This window comes from Penicillium robsamsonii, assembly GCF_028829455.1.
Source record: "Penicillium robsamsonii strain IBT 29466 chromosome Unknown utg000001l_segment0_segment0, whole genome shotgun sequence".
In the NCBI taxonomy this organism is placed as follows: Eukaryota; Fungi; Ascomycota; class Eurotiomycetes; order Eurotiales; family Aspergillaceae; genus Penicillium; species Penicillium robsamsonii.
In genome coordinates this window covers 4,343,271-4,370,476 of record NW_026643219.1, presented here as the reverse complement: position 1 = coordinate 4,370,476, position 27,206 = coordinate 4,343,271, and the positions used below count along the sequence as shown (strand labels likewise).

At 46.9% G+C, this 27,206-nt stretch overlaps 8 protein-coding genes across 8 annotated transcripts; 6 read left to right on the top strand and 2 right to left on the bottom strand.

The window, feature by feature from the left end:
* Positions 1-414: 414 nt before the first annotated feature.
* On the bottom strand, positions 415-609 carry N7447_001715 (Polyketide synthase enoylreductase; the record flags this gene model as incomplete). Its single annotated transcript, XM_057225991.1, has 1 exon — positions 415-609. One exon carries the CDS (start codon positions 607-609, stop codon positions 415-417), a length of 195 nt encoding a protein of 64 aa, XP_057090007.1.
* A 1,892-nt stretch (positions 610-2,501) lies between these two features.
* On the top strand, positions 2,502-3,101 carry N7447_001714 (uncharacterized protein; the record flags this gene model as incomplete). The annotated part of the gene is made up of 1 exon (XM_057225990.1): positions 2,502-3,101. The coding sequence occupies one exon, from the start codon at positions 2,502-2,504 to the stop codon at positions 3,099-3,101; it is 600 nt and encodes a 199-aa protein (XP_057090006.1).
* A 1,824-nt stretch (positions 3,102-4,925) lies between these two features.
* On the bottom strand, positions 4,926-5,699 carry N7447_001713 (alpha/beta fold hydrolase; the record flags this gene model as incomplete). The annotated part of the gene is made up of 1 exon (XM_057225989.1): positions 4,926-5,699. The coding sequence occupies one exon, from the start codon at positions 5,697-5,699 to the stop codon at positions 4,926-4,928; it is 774 nt and encodes a 257-aa protein (XP_057090005.1).
* Positions 5,700-8,086: 2,387 nt separating this feature from the next.
* Positions 8,087-8,854, top strand: N7447_001712 (uncharacterized protein; the record flags this gene model as incomplete). Its single annotated transcript, XM_057225988.1, has 1 exon — positions 8,087-8,854. One exon carries the CDS (start codon positions 8,087-8,089, stop codon positions 8,852-8,854), a length of 768 nt encoding a protein of 255 aa, XP_057090004.1.
* A 1,793-nt stretch (positions 8,855-10,647) lies between these two features.
* Positions 10,648-16,924, top strand: N7447_001711 (NACHT domain protein; the record flags this gene model as incomplete). The annotated part of the gene is made up of 4 exons (XM_057225987.1): positions 10,648-11,082; positions 11,143-11,476; positions 11,535-11,810; positions 11,865-16,924. The coding sequence occupies 4 exons, from the start codon at positions 10,648-10,650 to the stop codon at positions 16,922-16,924; spliced, it is 6,105 nt and encodes a 2,034-aa protein (XP_057090003.1).
* Positions 16,925-17,822: 898 nt separating this feature from the next.
* Positions 17,823-18,316, top strand: N7447_001710 (Chitinase II; the record flags this gene model as incomplete). The annotated part of the gene is made up of 2 exons (XM_057225986.1): positions 17,823-18,177; positions 18,243-18,316. 2 exons carry the CDS (start codon positions 17,823-17,825, stop codon positions 18,314-18,316), a joined length of 429 nt encoding a protein of 142 aa, XP_057090002.1.
* A 1,967-nt stretch (positions 18,317-20,283) lies between these two features.
* On the top strand, positions 20,284-21,273 carry N7447_001709 (RTA1 domain-containing protein; the record flags this gene model as incomplete). Its single annotated transcript, XM_057225985.1, has 3 exons — positions 20,284-20,470; positions 20,521-20,769; positions 20,831-21,273. The coding sequence occupies 3 exons, from the start codon at positions 20,284-20,286 to the stop codon at positions 21,271-21,273; spliced, it is 879 nt and encodes a 292-aa protein (XP_057090001.1).
* A 3,859-nt stretch (positions 21,274-25,132) lies between these two features.
* N7447_001708 (RTA1 domain-containing protein) lies at positions 25,133-26,147 on the top strand (the record flags this gene model as incomplete). Its single annotated transcript, XM_057225984.1, has 3 exons — positions 25,133-25,304; positions 25,389-25,631; positions 25,693-26,147. The coding sequence occupies 3 exons, from the start codon at positions 25,133-25,135 to the stop codon at positions 26,145-26,147; spliced, it is 870 nt and encodes a 289-aa protein (XP_057090000.1).
* Between the last annotated feature and the right edge of the window lie 1,059 nt (positions 26,148-27,206).

Below are 27,206 nucleotides of genomic sequence, written 5' to 3'. Positions count from 1 at the left end.
GTGTCAAATCCCTACTAGCCACCACCCATCAGGTTTTGCGGTTCTCCGCCAGATTGAAGCAGCAACAACCTGGAGATGGGCAAATTGTCCACAACAGAGTGCTAAATCCTTTCCTTATATTTTGGACAATACGGAGACATCCCCTGAAAGGAGGCAGATTGGGGTACCAACGTGGAGTTTGAAGATGTTCGTGCTGACCAGTTGGTTGACAGGGATGTGGGTCGAGAGACCATTCAAGATCATCATAGTAGGATTTACATTGATGGTATGACTAAGGCTAAAGGTAGTCCAATGCACACGACAACCCCCCCAACTCTGGTACAAGTACTATTGACAACCGCTGAGTATGCTGGGGGGGGGGGGGCTGTGACAAATACACATTGTGATATAATACCTCCCGTGAGACGAATAACCTCAAGGAACGGTATCCAGGAACTCCTTGAAATCAACGAAATGCTCTGCCCCCATCTTCAATGACCGATCACGCTTTTTACTGCCCGCATCAACAACAATAGGTCGTAGTCCAAAGGCCTTTGCAATCTGTACAGCTTGGATTCGTGGCAGTCCTTTGCCTCTTAGAATACACAAAATATAAAAGTCTTTGAACATCATTTGTATTATATTACCCCCTTTTGTTGGAAAGAGAAGTGCAAATGTTGATTACCTGGACAACATTTTCGCAAGGCTGACCATCCATGGGGGATTTCGAAAGTTCTCACACTTTCGGAATGATCTGTTGAGAACCTTGTGATCTTGTCCGTCAAACCAAGGGGCCTATTTGGGACTAATCCAGTTGCATCAGTCACCAGAGTGATATATTGATTGGCAAGCTGGAAACGTTGGGCGATTACAAAGTCAAGCTCCTCCATGGAAAGATGCTGTAGTGCCGACATACAGAATATGTGGTCGACCCTTTGTGTTCTTTCGGCCAGGTATACTTCCATCCTCTTATGAACGAGCTCGGTATACAAATTGGTTTGGTGGCAGATATCCAATGATTTCTTGGATATCTCGACTCCTACAATTTCCGTAATTTTGTTCGCCGGATGTAATTTCAGACGGTAGCCGACAGTGCCAGTCCCACACCCAAGATCCAGTGCGGTGCCTTGGTAATATCCCGTCGTAATATTACTGGCAGCGTCGGTCGCTGAAACTGGGCCAGCATGAGATTGAACCAAGGAGTCATAGAAGTTTGCCACTTCAATAAAAACATATTGCGATTGCATTAAGCGCAGGAAAGGCTGCTGGTGCTGTTACGAGTCTCATGTGTGGCTCGGGGTCAACGTGCGCGTTCCTGGCGACAGATAAAACACATGCGAGAAGTTTGATGATAGAATTGCAAAAGGATCCAATTTTTAAGGAGGTACTCATGGTCTCAGGTCTAGTGGAGGGTGTTCGTGTTCTCGAAGAGATGAGGTAATTTTAATTTTTGGCTTCGCCTATGGCCGGACGTTAAACCAGACTGCCAGTGTGACATCTGAACCAATCCATACGATCTTGTTTTACCTGATTGTCTGCTCGTTCTATTCGATTCAGTTCAGTAATCCAGTACTTTCTCTTATTGTCATATTCTTCTCTATCATACTTTATCAGTGATTTCATGGCCAACTGTCATAGTTCTATAATACAATGCACACTTCAGAGACCACGGTAAATCATTAATGAGAACTAAACGGTGACAAGACGTAAGGATAATATGAAGCTTTCTTCACGACGTGGAAGGACAGGCAGATGGCCTGGGCGCCTTCCAGGACCTATTCATATGTAGTTAGCAGGAGGTAGCTTCCTGGATTGAACACTTTCCATTACGTAGAGCGACGAATTCATCTCTAATAGCGATATCAAGCACTTGTTGATCTTCCACTAAAGCCCTATGGTCTTGGGTCAAATATCTGTCAAAGAGAACTGCAATTGAATTGGACTGGTAAGTACCTAAAAAGGTCGTGGGGGCAGTCTCCCCGTGTTTAATGCGCTCATGATGAACCAACCCATGCATTACCCCATCAACTCCCCTTCATCTCAATTTCCATCTTTTCGATTGATATATACTCCTTTGGCCCCATTCAAGGATCTTTATATCTACATATATGTCGTTCGAAAATGTTTCGCGTCCCCAATTTCACGGCGGCACCTTCTTGGAGAGTCTGCCTTCATCCATCCCAATATATAAATATACGGGGATACAGGAATTCCACAATATTATCAATCTTGAATTTGATCGTCTGATGGATTCTTTGACTTGCGGGTCTCAAGATGTTAATCAATTCAAAAAGTCTAGGAATATCCAACACCTTAACAGCAATATTTTACAACACACCGATTACTCCCCAAAAAACCAGAAACATAGCAGTGGCAGAGGACCCAGGTCTCAGCAATCCGCAGACGGTCTTGTACTATTCACAATTGATACCAATTCTATTCGAACCGATTTCATTGATTCACCGACACTTGATTCATATATCGATTCTTTTGACATCAACAACCAACTCCTTTTAGTTAAGATGGCTTCTGCTATTCATGCCAATGCCATCGGAGAGATCAACACCGCCATCGATAAGGCGTTGGATCATATAGGACATCTCGATCATGTCAAACGTTTCCATGGTGCCCTGATCCGTGGTGCAGATGAGAACAATCATGGCAAAGGCAAAATTGGAGACCACGGCTGGGGGCTTCATACCCCGCCGGCCGGCTATCCCGACAAGCCAACCGTCACCTCAGAAGTCGGCTACTCAGAGTCAGAGAAGAAGCTGGAATCTGACGTGTCGTTCTGGCTGAACCCCGACCAAGGGTGTGCTAATGTAACACTAACACTTCGGATCGATAAAAAAAAGCCCGCTCTGACACTGAACAACTGGCAAAAGGCCGACAACCGCGTCACCAGAAATTCTACACACCACAGAGGGATCGAGGAAAAACAGAGCATTATGATGACAAGGGGTGATAATGGACAGGTCGTACTCAGCGGTCACCCTCTAGTGATCCCATTCGAGTTGTTTTTCCGACGGCAGCCGATTGGTAACCAGGAGAGGGATCTTGAAATTACAAAAGAGCGCCTTACAATCATGGCGCAGAATATATGGTTGTCTCAAGGATTTTGAGATTGATCCCCTGCGTTTGTACTTTGTGTCTCATTTTGCTTTTGCTTTTGTCGAATCATTTGGTGTATTACGGCTGATTTTGTCGAGTAGCCTTTGGGTGACGATTCTTGTTAGACAATTATACACTTAGGGCTATCTATTTATAGCCCGATAAAGGTTGAACAATAGCAAATATGTTGAGACCATTTGTTCCTCGGGTTCATACGACCTTTACGGAAGTCTACCCAGTATAGCCCCTAGGGAAAGCCGTTATCTATTATATAATAAATCTATACTAGAGTAAGTGTACCTGAAGATAATTATAGATTAAGAGGTTGATACGATCATAAGATTCTACTCTAAGGGAGACCCAAGTATATACTACAGTATGGAAGAAATCTTCAGATATTACACAATACCAGTAGCGATATAAGAACGAAAAGCGCGCCTAGTGACGCGTATAGCGTAGCTTTATTTAATTTTGTTATCTTTGCGCTAAACTATTCCTTGATGAAGCTTCCCAGAAGAATCATTGCAAATAATATCTAGACAGCCTCAACCCACGATATAGTCTCTTAACCTTCCGCTCCACACTTATTGCTCTAGGCTTCTATCGATTCTTCCTAGGCCATAAAACCAAAAGGCTAGACAAGAGATTTCGATAATAAGTTGCAAAACCAACTCTTTTGAATCACATTAAAGAATACTCAGGGTCAGCGGACCTTCAGCCCTCATCCGAAGAAAGGAAGTATGTTGACAACCTACATCTCCGGTGGCACTTTTTGATGCGCATCCAATTAAAGAGCCCCGGCCAAATTGTGCTAAACGAAAAAGAAAGTGGCAGCCACACTCGGAGCGTGTAAGAACTACTTTCGAGAATTTGAGTGATAAAACATTGCAGGGCCCAGAGGACTATTTTTTCACCAACACTCTACCAACTAATTTTGAAGATTTGGATATGATCTCCATAGAGAATTTATTTATGGAGTTCATACGCTTGGATGACAACTAGGCGCAGAGCGCTCACCAGGGTGATATAGTTGATACTGGCTTGCAAGAAACGCAGGTGGTTGACGCTACACTCTTCGTCATTCCTGGCCATGCTGGATTGACGACACATTCGTTGGTCAGAGACTTGGTGTTTAGAACTTATTTTCCTCCTTCACATACTTTCCCAAGCAATCATTAAGTCAGTGGTCAAGAATGGGAGTGATTGGACGTTGCCCTCAGGAATTACGGCGTAGAGTATCCCTGAATTCAACGGAGTCAAACCTTCATTTATTATAATTTCAACATCTGAGAGCAAACTAACGCTAAAATGGCAGGAGGGAATCGACTTTGCCTCCGATCCATCCTGCCATCCTGTTGAGGCTCTGCCCTTGTTGGTGCAACCATTCTCAAAACTGTCAAGGAACCCGAGATATCCCCAAGACTGGCGTTGACAGTTGGCAAAACTCGCGTTCTAGTATCAGAGATTATAACAAAGCGAAGCATCTGGCAATGAGTAGGGAATAAATTATATTCATTTTACTTTTTCACTCTGTGTGGTCCTTTGGCTCAATTGAACGAGCATGTGGCCAAGACATAACCCTAACCGCGCTGTAGGCCATCTTCATAACCCGGACTGAGGTTGAATACATGCATTATCTCCATATGTGTTTTAGATACACGGCATGTTGGCACCAAGGAATAGAAGGGGGAGAGATGCATTAGGAAGAAATACAGACATGATCCGAATCAACCATCTGGCATGAAGGATCAATGCCGAAGACATCGAGACGTTCATAATAGTGTCCATTGCAATACATGAATGTCAACACATCCCACAATCATAAAATGCGGCCTTCATAGAGACAGTTTTCCCAAGAATTCTTGCACCAAACGTTCCACTTCGCCCGGGGCCTCGGTCGGTGGAAAATGTTGTACACCCCGGAGCACTTCCAGCCTGCACAATGGCATCTCCTGCGCAATTGGAGTCATCAATTCCTCTGGAGTAGCCATGTCCTTCTCTCCCACCAACGCCAGCGCAGGAACCTTGATCCTGGAATACCGATCACTGTCCATTGTAAAGGTCATGAGGGCCTGGGCGTTATTCCGACGACCATGAGCGGGCCATTTGGCCGCTTCCAAGGCCGTGGCTTCGTCCAACCCCATATTGGTGTAAAAGGCGACGCATTGGCTTGGGGTCTCCACACCGGAGCTGAGCAGCTGCAGAGATAAAAACTTCTGAATACGCTCACCATCATAGTAACCGGCCGAGTAGACGATACCAGCGACAAGATCCGGATGAGTGAGGCTGAAGGCTGCGGCGATGTTGCAGCCCATAGAATGGGTCACTAGTACCACGCGATTGGCGACATTACAGGCTTGCAGCACCGTGTGGAGGTCAGCGGCATGACGGGGAATGGAATAGCTTTCGGGCGACGTAGGTTTCGAAGAGCGTCCGTAACCTCGGTTGTCGTAGGAGATGCAACGGTACTGCGAGGACAGACTCGCGATCAAGGGTTGCCAGATATTATCGACACCGAAGTAGCCGGACACGAATACAAGGATGGGACCTACATCCCCTTGAGCTCGAAAGTATATTTCCTGGCCGTCGTCTGTTGTTGTGAAGCACATGGTGAAGAATGGGAAATAGATCGAAGTGACTGTACTGTGAATTGGATTGTCAGTTTAGACCTCAATAAGTAAATCAAGCAGAGGGTGGTGTAATATTTTATATTGCATTGACTGTATTCTGATAAAAGTTGTTGGTGGGATGAGAGGTTAATGGCATTTTATTGGTAATCGCTGGTGGGATTGAACATTGACGTCACCCAACATGATCTATGGAGAGGCTGATCGGAGGTTTGACCTAAGAGGTTTCGGACCGAAAGCGGCTCCAGGAGACACCAGGTCCGAGACTTCATTCGCATTACATAGGCATGCCGCAGCACGAGTATGGACCGGGGCTGGTTTGTCACGCTAGATCCGAATTCCTGACTGATATAAATGAGTAATCACCATTTCGAAGACTAGGCATTAAGCCGTTACCCTAAGTGACATAACATCAAAACGAAGATATCGACAAATACTCCAGTCCATCAAGAAATAAAGTAAAAACCACAAAAGCAAATCCTAGTGGAGTAGCAAACAAAGGTAAAAATTACCGTACATCCAGGACCTCCAGAAGGAATTGATCACCCATTAGAAAAGACACCGAATAGCGAGAATGCTTCAGTTCTTTGGAAGGCCTGGTAATAAGAATGGTTTATTGAAGGGTCATCGAAGCCCGGTTACAGTACAGAATAGCGAATACCTGTAGTTATTAAAAGTTGATTTCAATTTTGATCTAGCATCGATTCGATCAGAGGGATTGGACATTTTAGATTGGAGCATGTATGATGCCCACCGGATGTTAGTTTAGTAAGTCTAGTCCGCCCACCGGACCCGGTAAAGACGTAGGAATCCCGAGTTGCAAATTGTCCCGAGGTCGCCACGTGGTTCGGATGTTAGAAATACTGTTAACTTCCGCCCCGGGACGATTCTGAATCATTAATACCGTAAAGGTGTAGAAAAAATGGGCATTGCGGCCGAAGGCAGTCTCAAGATTTCCAAGCCAGGGGCTCCCTTTTTACTCCCAACACAAACTATTACGTATCACCACATGAGTATATGAAGCTTTGTACCCTGTCGGTAGAATGGTCGAGAGGCTCGAGGTTACTAGCAGTGCATCCTTTGACTATGTTTATAGATTCTACAGTGGCTTGGCAGATAAATAGTGGTCCGCGTTGCTGAGACCATGTATAACGAAGACCGTAAACGAGAGGGCCACCAGACCGACGAGTTTTCTCATTTTCTTTTCTTGAGAAAGCATCCATAAAAATTTGACATGTCGTTTAAAGGTGAGACCGAAACTGGCTAGGTACCGTCACAGACTGTGTTGATCTTGTCGATAGTTTGCGCGAAAGAACATTGTGGGGCTACGAAGGGAGAGGGAGGAAGGAGGAAAACCCTGCTATTCAATCTATCAAGAACAGGGTCTTTACACCCTGCTAGCAACAAACGCTCAGTCTGGCAAACAATCGTCAGGGAAGTCTGATCAACAAACATGTATCACTTCAGGTTATGATTCCTTTCCGTTATGTCTTCATCTTGCCTGTCTATCCTCCATCGTGTAAATTTATCTTGGTCTTGTTAGGGCTTTTGACAGTATTGCCATCGTAGTACTAGAGGAGTAAGTTGTTGCCTATTTTACGTTTTGCCGAATTTTCTCCAGGTGACCCGTTCAATGCTATTTATGTAGATCGGAATTCTCGTGTCTCTTTGAAACGGCAATAAGGGTTTGAATGTAAGACATAGCGAATGGTATCGGATCATATGTGGGTATTCAAGCGGTTGCGAGCTATTTATAATTAGAAGAATAAAGCAAACCTTAGCATATATCGAAACGAGGCGAACAGGCATGTTCATACTTAAGACTGCCACACAGAGCTACTCTGTTGCGCTTTTCATTTGTATCTTGCAACCCCATTCTGGAGATGAACACCTTAGTCGACGTGCACGCGGTTTATACACTTGCCGGCTCGGCAGTTTATTGCCTCCGGCTGTTGTGGCATGATTTGACTCCTTCCCTGCTGTCATCTTTTTACCTGCTTTGCACAGGTTCTCTCTTTTTCGATATTATCCATCACAAACTCCACAGTTGCACCAAATCGTCCCATCCCCTTCTTCGACGCCTAGCACGCATCCATCAGTTCCACCACCTCTACTTCACACGACATTTGAAGTTTGAGAAAAAGTATCTTCGGGAGAACCAATTCCAAGCCTTGCCACTTGAACTCGCATTTCATATATTTGGAACTCTACTTGGGTATATCATTGCTAGTTTGGTGATGCCCTACAGCCTCGTGTGTGTTACGAGAAACCATCTTTGGTTGGCTGTTGCCTTTGAAATCCTGAGATCCTCTTTTGTCATTCTTACAGAGGGGCGCGACTCAAATCATCTCACATATAAGACCGTTCCGATGGACCCTAACTGGATATTCGCGGGCCCAGAATTCCACTCACTCCATCATATCTATCCGGATCGTTACATTGGTTCATTCGTCAAACTCTTCGACTGGATATGGGGTACTGCCTACTGCTATAAGCATAAGCGCTTTGTCCTCACTGGAGGAAGTGGAGCATTTGGTCGGGCAATTACAACACAGCTCCAGCGTGAAGAAGGGGTGCGCTGCGTTGACAAATTGAAATTTGGCATCGATTGGAATCATCGTCAATTCGAGAAAGCTATTCCTGCGCTGTCGAATTGTGATGTTTTAATCCTGGCCCACGGCTCGAAGGGCCAGGATGCAATTGAAGCAAATTGCGATTCGACTATCCGACTTATCAAATTATTTAAGCAATGCAGATTGGCCAACCCTGCCTGTCTCACGCTCCCGGAGGTATGGTACCTTGGCAGCGAGGCTGAGCTTCATCCATCGTGGGGAATTGCAACACTTCAACGTTACTCTCAGTCGAAACGAAAATTCCTGCCGCATGCTCGCTCCTTTTTCGATGACCCTGATATGATTTACCGCCATATCGTCCCTTCTTCGTTTCAGTCATCCATGGGATCCGCTGTACTCTCTGCGGATTGGGCAGCCAAGTGTGCAATGTGGTGGATTCGGCGTGGTGCCAGATATATTCCTGTCACATATACAGGAATTGCGTACTTGAACTACTTCAAATTCATGTATCGCATTCCTTGCGAGCACGATGTGGATCAAAAGTTAGCCAACTCTCTCAAATAGCGTTGGTTTAGATAAAGTTTAATGAACGGGAACTCAATTGCTCAATAAATGGAGATCACATACATAGCATTCATTTTGAGAGTGCTGTTAAGAATAAAGAAATCTCTTCAATTCGCCAAGTGACGTGCAGCTTCGATATACCGCATACAACTTTACGCGACCGCCTCTTCGGCCATACTGAATGAAGCACTCACTACACGCGCAAATTCACATAAATTAACACAAATCGAAGAGCAGTCGCTTCCAAAATGGAATGTGTCTAGAGATGATCGTCGAGTAGCCCTAGCTGTCTACCGTTCGAGAAACTGCGAATCTTCTTCTCACCGCGCGCGACTCTTCATTCTCTCATCGCAGTGCAGCGGCAAGTTCTCCATTGCCAGTATTGAATCATCCAAGGTATACAAGTCAACACCCCTAGGGCGATAGCTACGCTTCCCCACAATGGACCACTGCTTTTGTGTTCAAGAAGGCATTCTGCGTGTCAAACTCAGGTCAAGCGGCGATTCATGGACTGAAGTCCGGGAGGGCCAAACGCTAGTAATCACGGCTGATGAGGCCTTTAGGTTTAAATGTAGCGGGTTAATAATACTAATTAGTATGAATCTATGAACTAAAATACCATAGCTTAGAGATATTATCAGTTACAGACTTTCAGTGATGTGGCCATAAATTTGGTTTGTTGAGCAACGCCAAAATACACAATTGGCGTTTGCGGAAATGAGAGCTTTCACCTCCTGTTTTCGAGGAGTGACGTATCTGGACAGTCAAAGAGAACTAAACCCTAATATGTAACGAAGCGAGAATTGTCGCCACTGTTGACTTGTAAGATTAACTTTGATGATTTCTTCCATACGTCAAATAAATGAAGTTTTATTTGTCTTAGGGTGGGTGGGTGGACGGCATGTCTAATTCCATACTAGGATTTTTCACAAAGGCTAGCGACAATTGATGAACACAACTGATTGACTTACATGTTCTTTTACGTATTTCTTACGTATAAGCCGTCCAAAATCGAGTCACCGACCACAAGATATATATATCACCCAGCATGCTGGTCCATATCTTGTCCCGCTAACTAGTGGCTTCTATTAACATCCTCAGTTCCCCCCCCCTACCCATGAAGTTTTGTCACTATCACAGGCGAAACGCCTGAAACTTTGCGCTGAATATATCTTGATACGTAGAACTGTAACCTGTGATGGGAGGGAAAAGGGATAGCGAAGGAAAGATCTATGGCCCTTGGGATCCTGTTTAATTTGGCTGAGCTGAGCTCGGGAAATATTACACGTACAAATCAAGTTCATACAGCATATGGTCCCATGGTTCGTTATTGCTGGTCGCGTCGATTGTGCAACATAGAAAATTAGGTAATGGCGGGAAGATCCACATCGTCCCGTAAATCAAAACCTTAATCTTACGTTTTATTCGCGTTCTGCAATTTAATTGGCCGAAAGGCTCCAAGTGATCCATACGTCATATGCCATTATCAGTGGCGAAAAGGCGAAAAAGACGACCTTCCCATGGACATACTATAGCTCTTGACTTGGGTCGGCGACTATGTTAAGTTGCATCGGCTTCATCTTGACGTCGTGGACTATGTAGGGATAGGCATGGAGACAGAAGATGGGGGAATGAGGGTACAAAGAAGACAAGCTCCTTCTCCGGACTGGACTCAATGATCTTTCTCAGCATCTAATTGAGCCTGAGAATTATTGCCGTAATATCTAATATCTTTGTTATAAGCCTTTGTTATAAGCAAAACCCCCCCCCCCCCCCCCCCCCCCCCACACGACATGGCAGCGCCCCATGGTCTATCCCTGGCCTCCACTGCCCCTTTCAGTCTGCCGCCGGCGACGAATATGCCAGAGCAGCACGCGGCAGGGACCAGGGATCAGACAATTAGTCATCAATACCAGCAAACCACTAGGAAGCTTAGTGGAGGAAACACCACGCTCGCCGATGTGGTCAACTCGCTTGCGCGTCGGGGCAGCGACGACCTTCCGCCCTCCCGGGTGTCTAATATCGACTATGCTAGCCTGTTAGAGTGGATTCGGTGCGAGAGGATGAGGAAGCTACCGCCCGAAGGGAGCGCCTACGATAAGGCTCTTGTTTGGGCAGCCTTGTTTATCGAGCGTGTGCATTCCTTTGATTTAGAAATCGAGCAATTTGCGGGGGACAGCCATCTCGCGTCCCAATTATCCTACGGCTACTGTGCGAGCCTGCTTGAGGTGAGTAAAAGTCCCGGATTCAAGCCCATTCAAGTCGTTTCACTGACAGTAAACGCGCAGCTGGGCGAGGAAAACGCTTCCGCCCTTATGGACCTATTTGGGTTTTTCTACCGCTGCTCTGCTGGTCTGGGCAACCTGCTCGATCGTGCAGAACTCTTTGTGGTCTCTTCGGATATCAAGGATCAACTCATTCTTGCGTTAGCTGATCTGGTCACTCTCGTCGTCTGTGTGGCTACGCACTTCCATCGGTCGCTGCTTGCCTCGGAATCGGTATCAGTCGATGTCTATAGCAGCTTCCCTGGTCCAATCGACAATTTTCGTGGTCGTTGTGAGCACGTTTCACAACTTATGTGGCGTCATCAATTGACCCGAGAGGGTCTTGATGGCGATAAAGGTATAGTAGCTTCGCAGCACCAAAAGCTATATGGACCATTCTTACAATACCAACATAGCTGTCCGCATCAATACCCTGAAAGACTGGTTGCAGCCCGAAGACCCGGTAGTTACTCAAATCACTGAAGCCACGACTCCCTCTGCTCAGGAGCGCGAGGAGGCCACTTGCATGTGGGTGAAGCCATATCTGATGCGTTTCTTGAAAGGCGAACAGCAGATTCTTTCCATCACCGGCAAACCGGGCTCCGGCAGGACAGTTTTGTCGACTGTGATCAACGATTATCTGCAGTTTTCTGTCAGCGGGACGAGGTATATGTCCATATTGGCACCTATCAGTCAGTCGTGCTGCCCTTAACCCACATATTCACTCCTTTAACCAGTTATGACAGATGGTCGGATTCCCGCCAACACGACCCCGAGCGCGGTCGCCAAGATGATCATGTCGCAAATGTTCAATAAACGCATTGGCAACATGCAGTTGTATCAAATATTAGCTGATGCCTACAACCAGAGCAAGTGGACGGTAGACGAAGAGTCGTACGACGATCTGCTATGGAATGCGCTGGGGCGTGCTCTCCAGACTAGTGGAGCCTCCGCCAGAGAGCTAGTCCTAGTCATCGACGGCATTGATGAGGCTAGATGTGGGGAGAGAGCCCTGTCGCACCGACTCCAAGAGGCCGCATCCAAGACCCCTAGTGTGAAGCTGATCATACTCGGATCTCAGGCAGTGGACTCGGCCATCTCTCAGACCGTGGTGCGTGTCACGATGAGTCTAATCTTCGACGACATTGCCGCGGTCACTCGCACAGAGCTTCGCCAGAGCGATGCATATAACAGCATGTCTAGCGAGGACAAAGAGATCACAGTGGCTCGGATCACGGAAGCATCCGACGGCTCCTTCCTTTGGGCAAAGTTGGCCGCCAAGCGTGTCTGTGATGAGCACCAGTCGAACGAGGCCGCCCTTTCCAAGTCCGTAGAAAGTATCGTCCAAGCAGGATACACGATCTCCGATTTCATCTCCCACACCTTACAGTCCAAGCTAGATGAGGATACAAAGAAGATCCTGGTATGGTTGGCTACCGCGAACCGCCCCCTCTCCCAGCGGGAACTCGCTGCTCTTCTTCCCACACAGCCTGACAAGGCCACTGTCGCCGAATATCGTGACGTTGACATCCGTAATATCTTGAAACCGGTCGCCTCGCTTGTCTTCTTCCACAACAACTTGGTCTATTTTAGCCACGTACAGGTGCGCACCGGTATCCTCGATATCTTATCAAAAGGTAAATTCCTACCTGCAATCAAGGACAGGCATGTGGATTTTGCAAAGAGACTGCTGCTGTACATAAAGCAGACTGCAAACGACAGCCATGAGCCATCCTTGGAACCGCTGAATGGGCGGGCGACGGAACATCTATTGGAGAAGCATCCTTTGTTGGACTTCGCGCTTCGCTACTGGACAGGTTATGCCAAGATTGCGTTCGGATGCACCAACAGCCAACAGGTCACCATCGCGAGTAAGACTTTGCGATCTGTATTCCCTACCAGCTCCTTTGTACCACTCCTGGAGATGACTGTGTGGGCAAGCAAGGCGACTCCATTGCTGCGGTCCATTCATAAGATCCAGACCGCCCTGTACCGACAAATATTGAACAATCATCACCCAGCCACTTTGCAGGCAATCATCTCCCAGGCCCTATTCCACCGACAGATCTGTGACAGCGTGCCTATTGAGAGCAGTCAGATCTTCTACGAGGCGGCCAAAATCAGCGACAAGGTGCTGTCTGTGCGCCATCTCATCACTTTGAAGATGACCCAGCTATTCCTAGAGGCCACGGTCAATCAAATCACCGAGTCGAAGACTGAAATTATGACCCGGCGCGTCGAAATGCTCCAGCTACTGGTGGAATGCCAGAAGGTCCATCACGGAGCGACAAGTGAGATGGTGAAATCTACGTTGACGCAGTTGTCAGAGCATTATAACCTCATCAAGGAAGACCGCAAAGCGCAGGCAATCAATGCCAGTTTGGAGGGTTCCATTGTCGACAGTACCACCCAGCGGAAGGGATCTCGGCAGATAGACGAGTCTTTGCTAGTCCACCTCCACGGCCGGAGGCACACGACGACGGAGACAAACACTATCCTGGATTTGGATGGGATTGAGGCGGATGAGTTGCTTACATCGTCTTTGGGCCTAACGACCAAATCCGAGCGACACAGAGTAGAGGGTAACTCGGCGGACGCCGAACGCACATACGTTGAGCTATGGCAGCAAGCTAGCCAGGCATATCATCTCAACCACTCCACTGAGCACAAGGTTTCAATGCTGCGGACTGCGCTTGAGTATGCTCAATACCTCAAAGGCGAGAAAAGAGACAATGAAGCAGCCTCTATCCTTGCTGGGGTTTGGGAAGAGTACGACAAGACCACCTCCAGCCCCGAAGGCTTGGTACCCCACTTGCTCGAGCTAGGTCAGGCCATGAAGTCCGTGGGACTGTCTGTTTTGGCCCTCGAAGTGTACAAAAACTGCGCACGAAGTACTAGCAGCCGGAGCGCCGCCCACAAGGAAGCAGAAAAGCATATCCAGTCCACTTCCCGCGAAGTGATGCGCTCATCTTCTACAAAATCTCTGTTGACGGAGTCCACCCTCAAAGAAATAGTTTATAATAGCGCATGCAGTGACAAGGATTCCACCACAGCCACAACAACGCTGGTTGACATGTACATGTCTCAACACCGGTGGCATGACGCCACAAAGGTTTTGAAACGAGTGCTGCGAGATGTGTGGCCAGCGATATTTGCCACCTCACTCGAAAAGGTGGTCCTGCCCTCAGACAATGTTGAGTACTGCATTGAGCTCGCAGAGCGCCTCGCCAGCTGCTATCGCTACCGCCGTCGCCCGATCAAGGAGGATGATATCCGGAATCGGCTTTATATTGCAGTTCGGCGCGATCGGCCAGCATCCGGAGATCAAACTTTGGAGCGAGTCACGGTGAATCTTCTTCGTCTATACGAGCGTACATCCCAGACCGACAAAGTCGTCAATATTCACCAGGATATACTGCATGACTATGCGAAGCGGTTCGGCAAAGATCATCCCATTGTCATAGAAAAGCTCTGGACTCTGGCCGAGCTGACAACACCGCAGCCCATTGCAGTGGATTACTATCGACAGATTGTCGAGGTCTTAAGCAAGGATTCGGAGCACTGCCACCCGGATGCCTTCGAGCCACTCCTGATCGTTGCAACGGAGTTCTTGAAGCAAAGTCGATACGCGGACGCGTTGAAGCCCTGCCGGATGTTATTCACCACCCTGCAGAGCCCTCAGATCAGCCTGAAATTGCGAGAACCAGGATTTGTCAAAAGCATCTACGAACGCTACATTCATTGTCTACGCGCGACTCACAGTGACACCACCACCATCCATGATGTGACGGTACAATATCGCAAATCATGCATTAGCCTCTTCGGTGCGAGCGCGTCGATCACTATACAGGCAACCCAGACACTGGCGAACATTTGCCAAGAGTCCAAGCAATTCGAGGCTGAAGCTGTCCGGCTCTATGAAGAGCTCTTGCAGGTCAAATCTAGCGAAGTTGAAATCGACCAGCAAGACATTCGCGCCACCCTGGATGCTATCAACGAGCAGCAGAGCGCCTCCTTGACTGCCTCCCAAGTGGAGAGCATGTCCACAAAGGAGCTACAGAAGGCATTGTCTATTCGCACCCAACAACTGTCTTCCATCCGGTCCAGTTACGGATGGGCCAACGAGGAAGCCCTGTCGCAGATGGAAGAGATCGTGTCACTGTATACCAAACAAGGGAAGTCACAAGAAGCTGTTTCACTGCTACGTGAAGCAACAATGCAAGTTCTATCGACCGAGACACTATCTATCAAGCTAAATGCGGCTGCCAAGAGCATTGCATCTGGCTACATCGCAGCTGGCCAAATCGGAAAGGCCAAGGAGCTAGCAAAGGAGATTTATCATCATATTGTCACCAAGGATACCACGAACACCAGCGCATTTGACTTTGCCCAGACTTCAAAAGGCCGGTTGGGTCTTGGTTTCCTGGCTCAACTCGAATACAGCATCCGGGAATCCGAAGAAAACTCTACCACGTTCAACGAAATTTACGCCGCCCTGACCACGGAGTATATCTACTTTGAACAGTTCCGGGAAGCCCTAGGCTCAAAGACTGGGAAGCTCCAGGATACGATGGCAACGGTAGCCCGTCTGCATGCGTTCCTACTTGCTCGCGGCCATCAGTCGGCTGCCACTAAGGTGGCGGATCGGTATACCAGCTTCTTCCTGGCCACCGAGGGGGCCAGCCTGGATATTGACCCCAACCAGGCTAAGGTCTTCATTGAGACGGTCGTGAAATATTTCAGCACTCATGCCTCGCATGACTTTGTCCGTTCAGTGGCCATTGCTAGTTATAACCGTGTGAACCAACTGGTTCACTCTGAAGATTACCAGGCTGCCTGTCATCTTGCATTGGCGGCCACAAAATACATCGCTGCCCACCATGGTTACTCATCCCAGGCGATACTCAAGCTGGTGTTTAAGCTGGGCCTTCACATTGCCAGCCGAGAAAACCACGTACGCCCAGAAGTCTCGGCCAAGAATTACATGTCGAGCGTATCGGCGACTATTCTGCGTGATACCCTGGGGTATTTCAAAGAGCACAACATTGAGTTCGCAAACCTCAATCTGGAAAATATCAATAGCTTGATCAAGGTTCTCGATAAGCAACACGATTACCACACCATGGCCTGGGTTCTCACCTCCCTCTGGAACAGCCGGGACGCGTATGCTCTATCCCAGCCTGAACATGCGTATACACTTGCGCTCGGGCGCATGCTGGTCATTACCCGCTATCTGATCGGCGATTACACTGGAGCCGTCCAGCTTGCGGAGGGTCTTGTCTACAACTGTGCTCGAGTCCATGGACCACGCCATCCCAGTACCGTTGAGATGACCGTGCTCCTATCACAGATGTATACCGGGGTGGCTCAAGGCTATCAAAGCCAGAAAGGCCGGCGTGAGCTGGCCTACCGATACTATCGGAAAGCAGCCGCGCTGCACGAGAATGCTTTGCGTGTGTTCGTTGACCCGTCCTCGGCATCTATCAGCGATATGGACGGGGAGGTCATCTCAGGCATGTCATCCCCTTCGTCCGCCTCCAGTCCAGGTGAAAATTCGGAGGAAGGGAAGCATGTCCGAAAGCATCTTCATATGCTCAAACTTGCTATTGAGCGACTTGGAGATTGGCCAAAGGAATATTCGGAGTACGAAGGCCTTAATCACGATCTCTTCAGCACATTCCCAAATGATCTGGAAGGAGTCGATGGTGTCGACAAATGGAACTTGAAGTCGTTCGGGTCCGGCCGTGCTGAGGCCAGTGATGACCTTATCTCCTTCCAACACGAGCATTTGGCAATTCCTGTTTAAGCGCCAATCTACAAAAGTTGGGTCTGTTTTTGGGAGTTGTCTTGTTACCAGTCTGATAGTTTGACAATTTATTTAGTATCATTTAGTATGTCCTCAACTCAAATCACATGTTATAATATGCACCTTTTATGTGGTATTCCCCTTGATATGATCATATGGTTCTCTAGATAAATCTCTATAAATCGGCGTATTCCGAAAGGCTCAACCTTCACTTGACATTGTCATGGCAAGCGGCCTAACGGGCAAGTCATAGTCAGCGGTCACCCTCTAGTGATCCTATTCGAGTTGTACTACTGGTCCTAGGATAGGACTATAGTGCAAGTAAACCTTGTGCTATAGGGTGCTGGCAAGGGTAGCTAGTCACGGAACGGAAGAAATAATTACTGCGCAGTTTCTGACTTTTGCGGAACAACTCCAGACCACTGCGGTGACGGATGTCTTGCGAACTGTAATTATAAATAGGGTGTAATGTAACGAATCTCTGTGAAGAAGGCTGCTAGTAGTCGTTCCTGTCTCTCCATTTGATTGGAATGGTAAATTGTTAATTGATGTTCAGTAACGAATTTTCGTTCTGCGGACATAGTCCTGACTTTTGCGGCAAAAGACGTTTGTGTTATAGGATGCAAATGTGAATCAGAATGTCATCCCGGTTTGGAGGAGAATGGGCAAAATCAAAGAATTGTCCACTGAACTTGTGCTGCTCGGATTTTGTAAGTTGTGAACAAATGCTGACTTGGGTATCTTTAGGGCTACTGGGGAATAACAAAAGAATTTATATGAAATACCCCGGATATCTTAATATTTGAGGTATCAACTGGCATATTTTAATGCAGCACTAAAATAGGTAAGTATAAAACTTGCTCTAAACATCGCTACATGGATAAAGTCATTGGCCACTATGAAAGATGGGCCACTCAGCGGCCCTACCGTGATTTCCGACGAGCGTAAATTCCAGTCGGCGTCTATGGTCACATCAACTTTACATTCGCCACGATCGATCCAGATACCTGCAAAGTGTTGCCGCTTGGCTGCTCTGAAACACTACGACAAGGATCTTAGGGTGATGATCGCCAAGGGAACAGTTTTCCCTGATATAACAGCCTCCGAAGAGAAGCAAGACAAATTCATCGCTTCTTTGATCCCTTTTATGTCCACCCATGTTTTTGATGGCATAGATCTAGATTGGGAATACCCCATAGCGGACGACCCCAACGGAAAGCTGGAAGACTTCCAGAACTTCCCCAAATTCATGGGTAGGCTGAAGAATGAGATAAAAAAAAAACACCTAGGCGAAGTGAACTCTCTATCATGCTACCAGCATCCGACCGAAATCTCCATCATTTCGATTTCGAAGCCCTTGAAAAACATGTTCCATTTTTCAATATCATGTAACTGTATGCCTCTGGGGGCCTTCCAGGTCCATGCAGCAAGCAGGCTGGCATTCGTGTAAATAATGAAATTATGGATATCTCCCATGAGAAAAGGATTGACGCCAAAGCTATGCAAAGACGGGCCGACAAATGGAAGGAAGCGGGCCCTGAAGCTATATTGCCAAAGTGCGACTAGAATATTAACAAAGGCCCACTGCAAGTCTAGATGTGAGAGTGGAATGGTTAAGATCGCATTTTGAAAATCGAGAAGAGCAAGATGGCGAAGCTTCGAAGAAAATGCAACACATGGTCGCTCGTTGGGTTGATGATCCAGGCAAAGACGATAAGTACCAAAAGCCGACCCAGAAGGTTAAGCAAGTCCTTGCGGCATTGAGTGACAAAATCAGGGCTGTATTTACTTGGTTTGATTTCACATTATAGCCCATCGTAGGAGTGGTGGAAATAAGCCATCAGTGTTGATGACAAAGGTGTTTCTGCCACAAAATGAGGTGGTCATTCCATCTAAATAGCTGCATTTTAGGACAGACTCTTTGAATGCAGATCAGGCGACGCTATAGTGGCCTACTGCCGTCTTGGAAATGCCACTATGTCATAACAGGCCCCCCTTGAAGGCCAAACATTATTTTCTATCTAGGGTGAGATCCTATAGCATCGCTTTAGCTGGACTTGGACACAAAGGATACAGAAGCCATAAACCATTTTAAAGGTCTCTTCAATGACTTCAACTCGATCGTCGCCGTTTGCGACACCGACCGTGTTTAATGTAAGAGTCGTTCGAACCGTATCGACGTCAGCCACTACTGGAATGAACAAAACTGCTGGTTACCACGACGCTGCGACTAGGGCCTCCGTTGCCTAGTAAGTGGCCCACAGTCTGATAAGCAATCACCCGGGGGGGCACTTCAGATCCGTTTACTTGGCGATTGCTGTGATTTCTCCTATAGGCTCGTTGCTTTACGGTCGGCCGAGGCGCCCCATATTTCTTGCACTCTCTTGTCCATTACTTGCAAAGATCGACCACAGAGCTCAAACCTCGTTCCCGTTAGCCAGTATCCATCGACCAGCTCAAATATAGGCCCGAGCCGAATTAGGACAAGCTTTATAGGAATTCTACCGCGACTCTGAGACAGTGTCGCGGCCGGTGTGCCTAACGTGGAATCACATTACCAAGGATCAACGGACAATGAACGCCGAATGCTAACATTGCAGCAGCACTGTTTCAGGTTGTCCCTGAGCTGGTCTATTAAAAGGACCGAGTTGCTTATTCATTTAGAGCTTGGACGTTACTTTCAGGGATGGGATTTCTAATTAACCATCAGACATCGGTGGGAGATAATGCAATAGGCCAGACCAGGCATTTTCTTCATAAATTGTATTGGAGCTGCAGTGCACTGGGGAATTTGTTTCTCGGCACTGTGTCGAAAGTAGTACCGGCATTGGTAGATTTATGACAACCGGACTAGGGTATCAGGGACAGTGTGATGTGGAGTAGCCATGAAAATGCCCCTAGTTTGTTACTAGTATCTGGCTACAGTTAAAAGTGTCAGCTCGCCCTACTCTACTATCAAACTCATGCTTCCTCTTTCCCTCTGCTTCCAGTATTCCGCCCATCCTTTTTTGAAGAAAATAAAATGGAAACAATTGATACATCTCTCCATGAGACTTTTCTTCGTCATGCAGAATCAGGCACCCATAAAGAAGAATCTTCTTGTCGCTTCTCTACCGATCCACCCGTACTCGTTTTCGTTTTCAGGCCCCTTCAACAGAACGCACAGTATTGAACTAGGTGCTCCTTAAATCAGGGCTATTTATATAAATTTTCACTAGTTCTTAAAAATATTATGAGATAGCTATAAGAAGTGTGTTCTGGTATCTATAAGATGTTTGAACTTGAAAATCTACACTCAACATACTGGAAGACCGGGCGTCGTCCAAATTGACCACAATAACAAGACAAATCACGTCAAAATGCACGGCGAAATGTTTTCAATTCGCTCTGATGAGGAGACAAGCTTCGCTTTCTATCGCTATAACCCCAGCATGGGTGGTGCTGTCCTGTTTATCATTCTTTTCATGGGAACCACCTTCTACCACATATTCCAGATGGTCAAAACTCGGACTTGGTTCCTCATTCCGTTTGTGATAGGAGGCCTCTGTATGCATTACCTGACTAGATACGCCGGGTACCTGAGCTGACGCTAACAGTTGAGATTGTTGGATATATCGGGCGTGCTGCGTCAAGTAAGCAGAGTCCAGATTGGACACTAGGCCCATACATAGTGCAGACGCTATGTCTCCTTCTCGCTCCGGCCCTCCTGGCAGCATCAATTTACATGCTACTCGGGCGGATCATTCTGGTGCTGCAGGCAGAATCACATGCGATTCTGAAAAAGAAGTGGCTTACCAAAATCTTTGTCACTGGCGATGTGATGTCGTTCCTACTACAAGGTGCCGGTATGTATTGTCAACGAAATTCAACCAGCGTTACAGAAGAATTGTGCTGACTTTGCATCAGGTGGTGGTATTCAGAGTAGCGGAAGCCTTGACGGCATGAAGACTGGCGAGCGCATTATCATCGCCGGCCTTTTTGTCCAAATCATATTTTTTGGCTTCTTCATCGTCGTCGCTGTTCTCTTCGACTTAAAGTTGCGCAAATATCGCATTCCCCGGTGCTTCTCTGGAGAGGTTCCCTGGCGCAAGCATCTCAACATTCTATATGCAGCCAGCACTTTGATCCTCATCCGCTCTGCCTTTCGACTTGTGGAATACGTACAGGGTAATCAGGGTTACCTTTTGCACCATGAGATTTACTTGTATGTGTTTGACTCATTGCTCATCCTCATTGCGATGATTATTTTCAATGTCGCCCATCCCTCCGAAATTACTCGACTCTTGGACGTTATGCCGGATTACGAGTTGTCTCATAACCAGGCAGACCCGATTGTCAAACCATACTGACTTTACCCTGGAGCATGATTTGATATTTCATCGTCATACCTGCCATCTTCTTCTCTGTTTCTTGGCTCCAAGCGTAGGCAAGCTCCCTTTTTTTTTTTTTTTTTAGAGGCTTTTTTATTTCTCTTTTCCGTGCTCTTTTGCAAAATGTAACATTAAGATCCCATATGGTGACACATCTTGTATAAATATATCGAATAAGATTCTTTCCTCCTAGCACTAAAGATTATATGGTAACACAATTGCAGGTACTCATTCTCATTTTACCTTTCGAGAAAATCCCACCGACAATAAGATTTTCAAAGAATTGGGATTCCGGTTAAGAGAAACGTTGGTCGTGCAGATGATATTTCCCTGGAATAAACACAGCTGTGACCGGACATGGCAGAGTTATGGCGAACCTCGCAATAAGCCGAGTTTCAAACAAGGTTTGTGTCGAATAAGAATACGGGTGGGTCCAAAAGGTTCGAGAGCCATAGATTTCACATCGGGAGACCCACTCATATTCTGCCAAAAGTTCAATATCTAAATTAATCGTTTAAGCTTATACACTCAGAGCTTAAATCAGGGATTTGGCGTGCCAGATGAAATAGGGAGACCATGGACGAAGCACGCAGAAAAGGGACAATAACCTGGATAATTAGCGCATTCTAGGTGTATAGTAGGAATAGGCAGACAGTATACTAAAAGCGGTCAGGGATGTACTGGGCAAATACTCAAATGCATGTCGGGATACTTCCGTTTCACGAGTAAGCGTTCTGATGTGCCCTTCAAGGTATCAACAGTAGCAAACTTTATAATGTTTCCCCTGCCATTTTTCTGTCTACTACATTTCTAGTTGTCGTTTTATTCTTCATAACCTAGGGGTCGTAGCTTACTCGGTATTTCCATTCCAAGCGCAGCCCAATGCTGATCTTGACGTAAAAGTCGACCGTGATCCTGTTGAACTTCTGATGAGCGGCTCTAGGAACCTTCTCACATCTGATATCTTCTTAGCTCTAGGGCATGTTGGACTGTACTAAATGCCCCTCTGCAAAGAGAACAACCTCCGTTAGAAAAATCAAATTCTGTACCGAAAATGAGCTCGATGGCCCATGTAGACTAAGTAAATGGCAACCCTTGACAAAAACCTTAATTTGTCCTCTTGGGGTATTTCCTTTCGTATGCTCCTAGCTTTTGAACGGCCTCATGTTCTAGATCACAATTTTCGAGCTAGGTTTGGGCAGATTTACCACCTAATGAATTCAAAACTTGCCACGGGTTTGCATCACCTTGTTGAACAATTTCCCATCAAATTCCCTATAACTTGTGTGGGCCGGGAGTGGAGACCGGTTGGTGTGTACGTCTCTGGTTGCTGTGGCCCGCCGTACATCAGCTTGCACCGCATTTTATTTTACCCAAGTTAGTCACTCAAGATAGGCTGCAACTTTGCGCGAATGTTGTCAACCATGATGGATACTGTCTTTTACCACCAGGAACTTTTTTTATCTGAAAAATGGACCGAGACATGGTAGCTTTCTCAGCTTCCGATAGCGCAGACAATCGCGGAGTGAGAAGACATCGCGTCCGCCACACAAAGTCCCGCAATGGCTGCTATCCATGCAAATTCCGACGGGTCAAGGTACGCCTCCTAATGCGTAGTCCTGCTTGTGTCTGTTTGCCGGCCAGATTCTGATATCACAAAGTGTGACGAGCTTCAACCCGCTTGTGGCACATGTTCTTCCAGAGGCGAACCTTGCTCCTACCCTCCCCCACGCGTTGCTTCGAGGAAGCCGCCCAGATCGAGAGCGGACACGGAGATAGACAGTATATCACCAGATTATCTCGAACCGTCTCAGGAAGGTCCACTCGAGTTCCTTCGGCCCTTATCAATAAATGCAACAGCACCGACGATCATCTCGAACCCACCCAACCAACACCGGCATGGAGATCTCGATATGAATGATTTGAAGCTCCTTCAGTTCTATCATCTGCACACTGCAAGCCAAATGACCTCTCACCGGAGGAGATCTAATGTTTGGCAGCGGATTATACCTGAACTAGCGAGCAAAAGTCGATATCTGATGCATCTGCTCCTGGCATTGGGGGGCATGCACATGATTAAGCAGAAGGCCGATCCCAGCTGGAGTGCTGTTGAATGCTCAGATACGGTGGACTTGGAAACCGTCATGGAACATCATCAAAGAGGGTTGGAAGGGTTCAGAGAACAAGTGTCCCGCATCTCTCCCTCCAACGCTGAATCTGTTTTCTCGGGGTCTTTGCTTCTTGTTGCATTTGCCTTTGCATTCCTCGGGGTTCAGGACCTTCACCCTCTTACTGGGGCAACCGAAGGGATGAGCAGCGCCATGACAACCCCTTTAACAAATGACACCCCACGCCTCAACTGGTTATACCTCAATCGAGGTGTGAATACAGTGATAGGTGATCAATGGAAGGTTTTGAAAACCAGCCGGCTCCGGCCGATATTGATATTGCAACATACCGATGATTATTGGGAGGATTCATCATATGGATCGTCTCGGCTTTCTCGTTGCTCACCCCGCCTATTGAAATTTGCTGAAGGAGCTCGGCAAGCAGTCGCTTCCATCAAAGCTTCTTTGGATGCGCTTGAATCCCCTTTAGATGACTTTTCTAGCTGCTCGGGCACGCCCACATCCCAGCCTTTACCGCATACGACTTTAGACTGGGCTCTAGATGCACACAACGAGACAGTACGCGTACTGGACTCTACTTATTTACGGATTATATCCGTATTGCGGTGTGCAGCAACCGAAGATGCCACAGACAAGGAGATCCAGTTAGACTTTGAAGAGGCAGCGATTCTATCCTGGCCTTGTTCGATCCCCAGTGCATTCTTAGTGTCGCTCAACAGAAGCGACCGTAACTCCCTTTATGGACACTCGCTCGTCATCCTCGCCCATCTATATCTAGTAAACACCCTGGTCGATACTTGGTATATGAGAGGCTCTTTTGAAAGCGAGATAATGAGGATCAACGCGCTTATCAGTTCTCTAAATGGAGACCAACTGTCAACATACATGATATGGCCCAATGAGGTGTTGAGCTTGGGACTGAGCTGACAAATTAAACCACATGTATAAGAACAGTCGAAGAACCTGATAGCACCAACTGCGTTGGCTGCATATGTGCACGTGTAGAGCATATGTTGTATACTAGACAAGCCTGTAAGCCTGTCCATCGAAATATAGTGGAACCTTTGATGTCTGGCAAAAATCGTGGAAGATCCCCTAGGGTCTCGCATTAGGTTACCCACTGGTTCGAGACGGTTTCCAAGATAATTTTAAGATTATCATAGTCCCGAGGTTTATTTATCTCAATGGGGTAATCCATTGACAGAACTGTCATTAATATCATGGCTAATAATCTCGTGCACAGATTGCCAAGAAAATTTCCCCCTGGAGATTATATGTCTTGCAAATGAAAACGCGAAATCTCGACCAAAGGATATGGATTATATGAACCAAGGGCAACGTTCTTAGACAGTTTCTCTATAACCTAACATAGGCAGACATGAAAAATTAGTTCATGGCTCCCTACTGGTAATCTCCCCCGTTGCCACCAGGGACCATCGGCAAAACCGAGAAAGCGAATACGGGTGGGTCTACTCCGTACCCCGTACCCGTATCGGTACTGCCTACTGCCCCAAATGCGAGTACGATTCTTATCTGGAAAAATTTCTACATTCAATAACCATGGCACTCTCTTTATTCAACTAATTTATGCTTATATGAACCTGGGACATTCTCACCAGTCTCCCGATTCAACTCCAAGTTCCCTCAAAGCACTCCATACACTGTGCCACTTCCAAGTCGATTAATCCAACACCGGACGTCTATACAACATGAGTTCCAACGAGGACCAAGGGGTGGACTTTAAACTTTACCGCTATACACCTTCTCTGGTGGCAGCAATCATCTTCATTGTTCTGTTCGTTCTCGCGACTGCCTATCATCTTTACCAAGTCGTTCGTACACGATTCTGGTACTTTACAATATTCGTCGTTGGAGGAGCCTGTGAGTACCCAGCCTAGGTACAATGTCTTCCAACCTTTACCTTGGTCTCCGTGCGGTCCAGGGCATATCTAACAGGTGCTCTAGTTCAAATTATCGGTTACATTTGCCGCGCACTCGCCCACAATGACAAAGAAAACATCCCAATCTATTCAGTCGGAACAATCATGATCCTTCTCGCTCCTCCTCTCTATGCAGCATCGATATACATGACCCTAGGGCGTCTCGTTGTGCATTTGGATGCCGAGAGCTTGAGTTTGGTGCCAGTAAAATGGCTTACTGCAATTTTCGTCACGGGAGATGTGATCGCATTCCTGATGCAAGCAGCAGGTAATTATTTCCTTTCACTCAAACACTATCCTTGATCAATGAAGGCTAACTATAAATCAAGGTGGCGGGATCATGGCAAGCGGGACTCTCAGCGCGATGACCACTGGCGAGCATATCACAATTGGCGGTCTTGCCGTACAATTAGTGTTCTTCAGCGTATTCATCGTAGCTTCATCAATCTTCCACTACCGCATTCGCAATAATCCGACTGAGAAGTCTATTGGCCAATCACGCTCAGGCAGTTGGGAAGCTGTCATGGCCGGGCTCTATGTGGCTAGCATTCTTATTCTCATTCGGTCTATTTTCCGATTGATCGAATACGCTCAAGGCAACAGTGGGTATCTCATCAGCCATGAGGTATTTATGTATGTCTTTGATTCGATGCTTATGTTCTTTGCCATGGTTGTAATGAGCGTTTTCCACCCGTCAAAGGTTCTTGCTCGGCCATCGAGACTACCTCGCTCTTTAAGGAAGTCTCAATCAGAGAACACGGAGCTATACTCGACAGAAGTCTAGGTTTTCTATGGGTTAACGGTTTTCTTTTTCTTTTTTGTGCGCACATTAGAGATATGTGGTCTAAACCTTTCAAGTGAGCCAGTAGGCAGATTCTTTGACCATTTTTTAACTATTTATCACTATAAGACTCCAAATATAGAAATAAGGATTCCCATTACTAAAAATAGATTACTCCAGATCTTTTCTCCCAAGTGAACTGCAACGCTATCATTGATGGGTGACCGTTGAAAAGCTAGGCAAGCTCTTTATTGCGACTGCTGGATATTACATCACTACTTCAAGTCTGCCGAAGGGGCTTTTCTGTTATGAAAATGCTAGGCGACGGGAATCACGGACCATCGAGGTTAAAGCGCTAGTTAGACCTATATAGTCTTCCGCACGGGCCGGTAATGGGTCTGGGTCAAAATCCTTCACCCAGTACCGAGTCTGGGGCCGCAAAGTGGGTTATAAACTATACAAACATGCTAATTATGTTTATAATTCAGCTGATTTGAGGGGCTTATGACCGCCAAGACTCTGGTTTATGTCAAAACTAGGTTGAACTGGGCCTAGACTGGGTTTTCTGGGGCCGCAGTCACAGGGTCTGGGTTGGGTCTGGGTTATGAGCTTTCGACCCAGATCCAGACTATGTTAGGTTTTGGGTCGAGACCTTCACCCAAAATGGGTCGTGCGAAAGACTAGGCCAACATGGCATGTTTACATTGTATTGTTTAGGGACCATTAGGCGCCCCTGAATAGGCCGTGGACTTTAATCTTGGGCCTAAAGGCTTTCATGGGTCCGAGAATTGGGTCGGGTTGGGCTTTGGGCTCTTTGGGATCAGCGGAAGTCTAGCTAGAACGCTCAACTGAAGGTGAGAGGGGTAAATCAGATAACGTCTCGCGGGCTAGGACGACCAAAGCCATCCCGGACTTCGATAAGGCGTCATAACTATTCAAAAGTCGCGCACTATGAGGGCATCTTAATAACATAAGCGGCAACTACGCCACGATAGGCCTTTACCACGTTCCAAGTTCGTTTTCAGGAGGTGGGACATCATAAATATACGTACACAGATAATG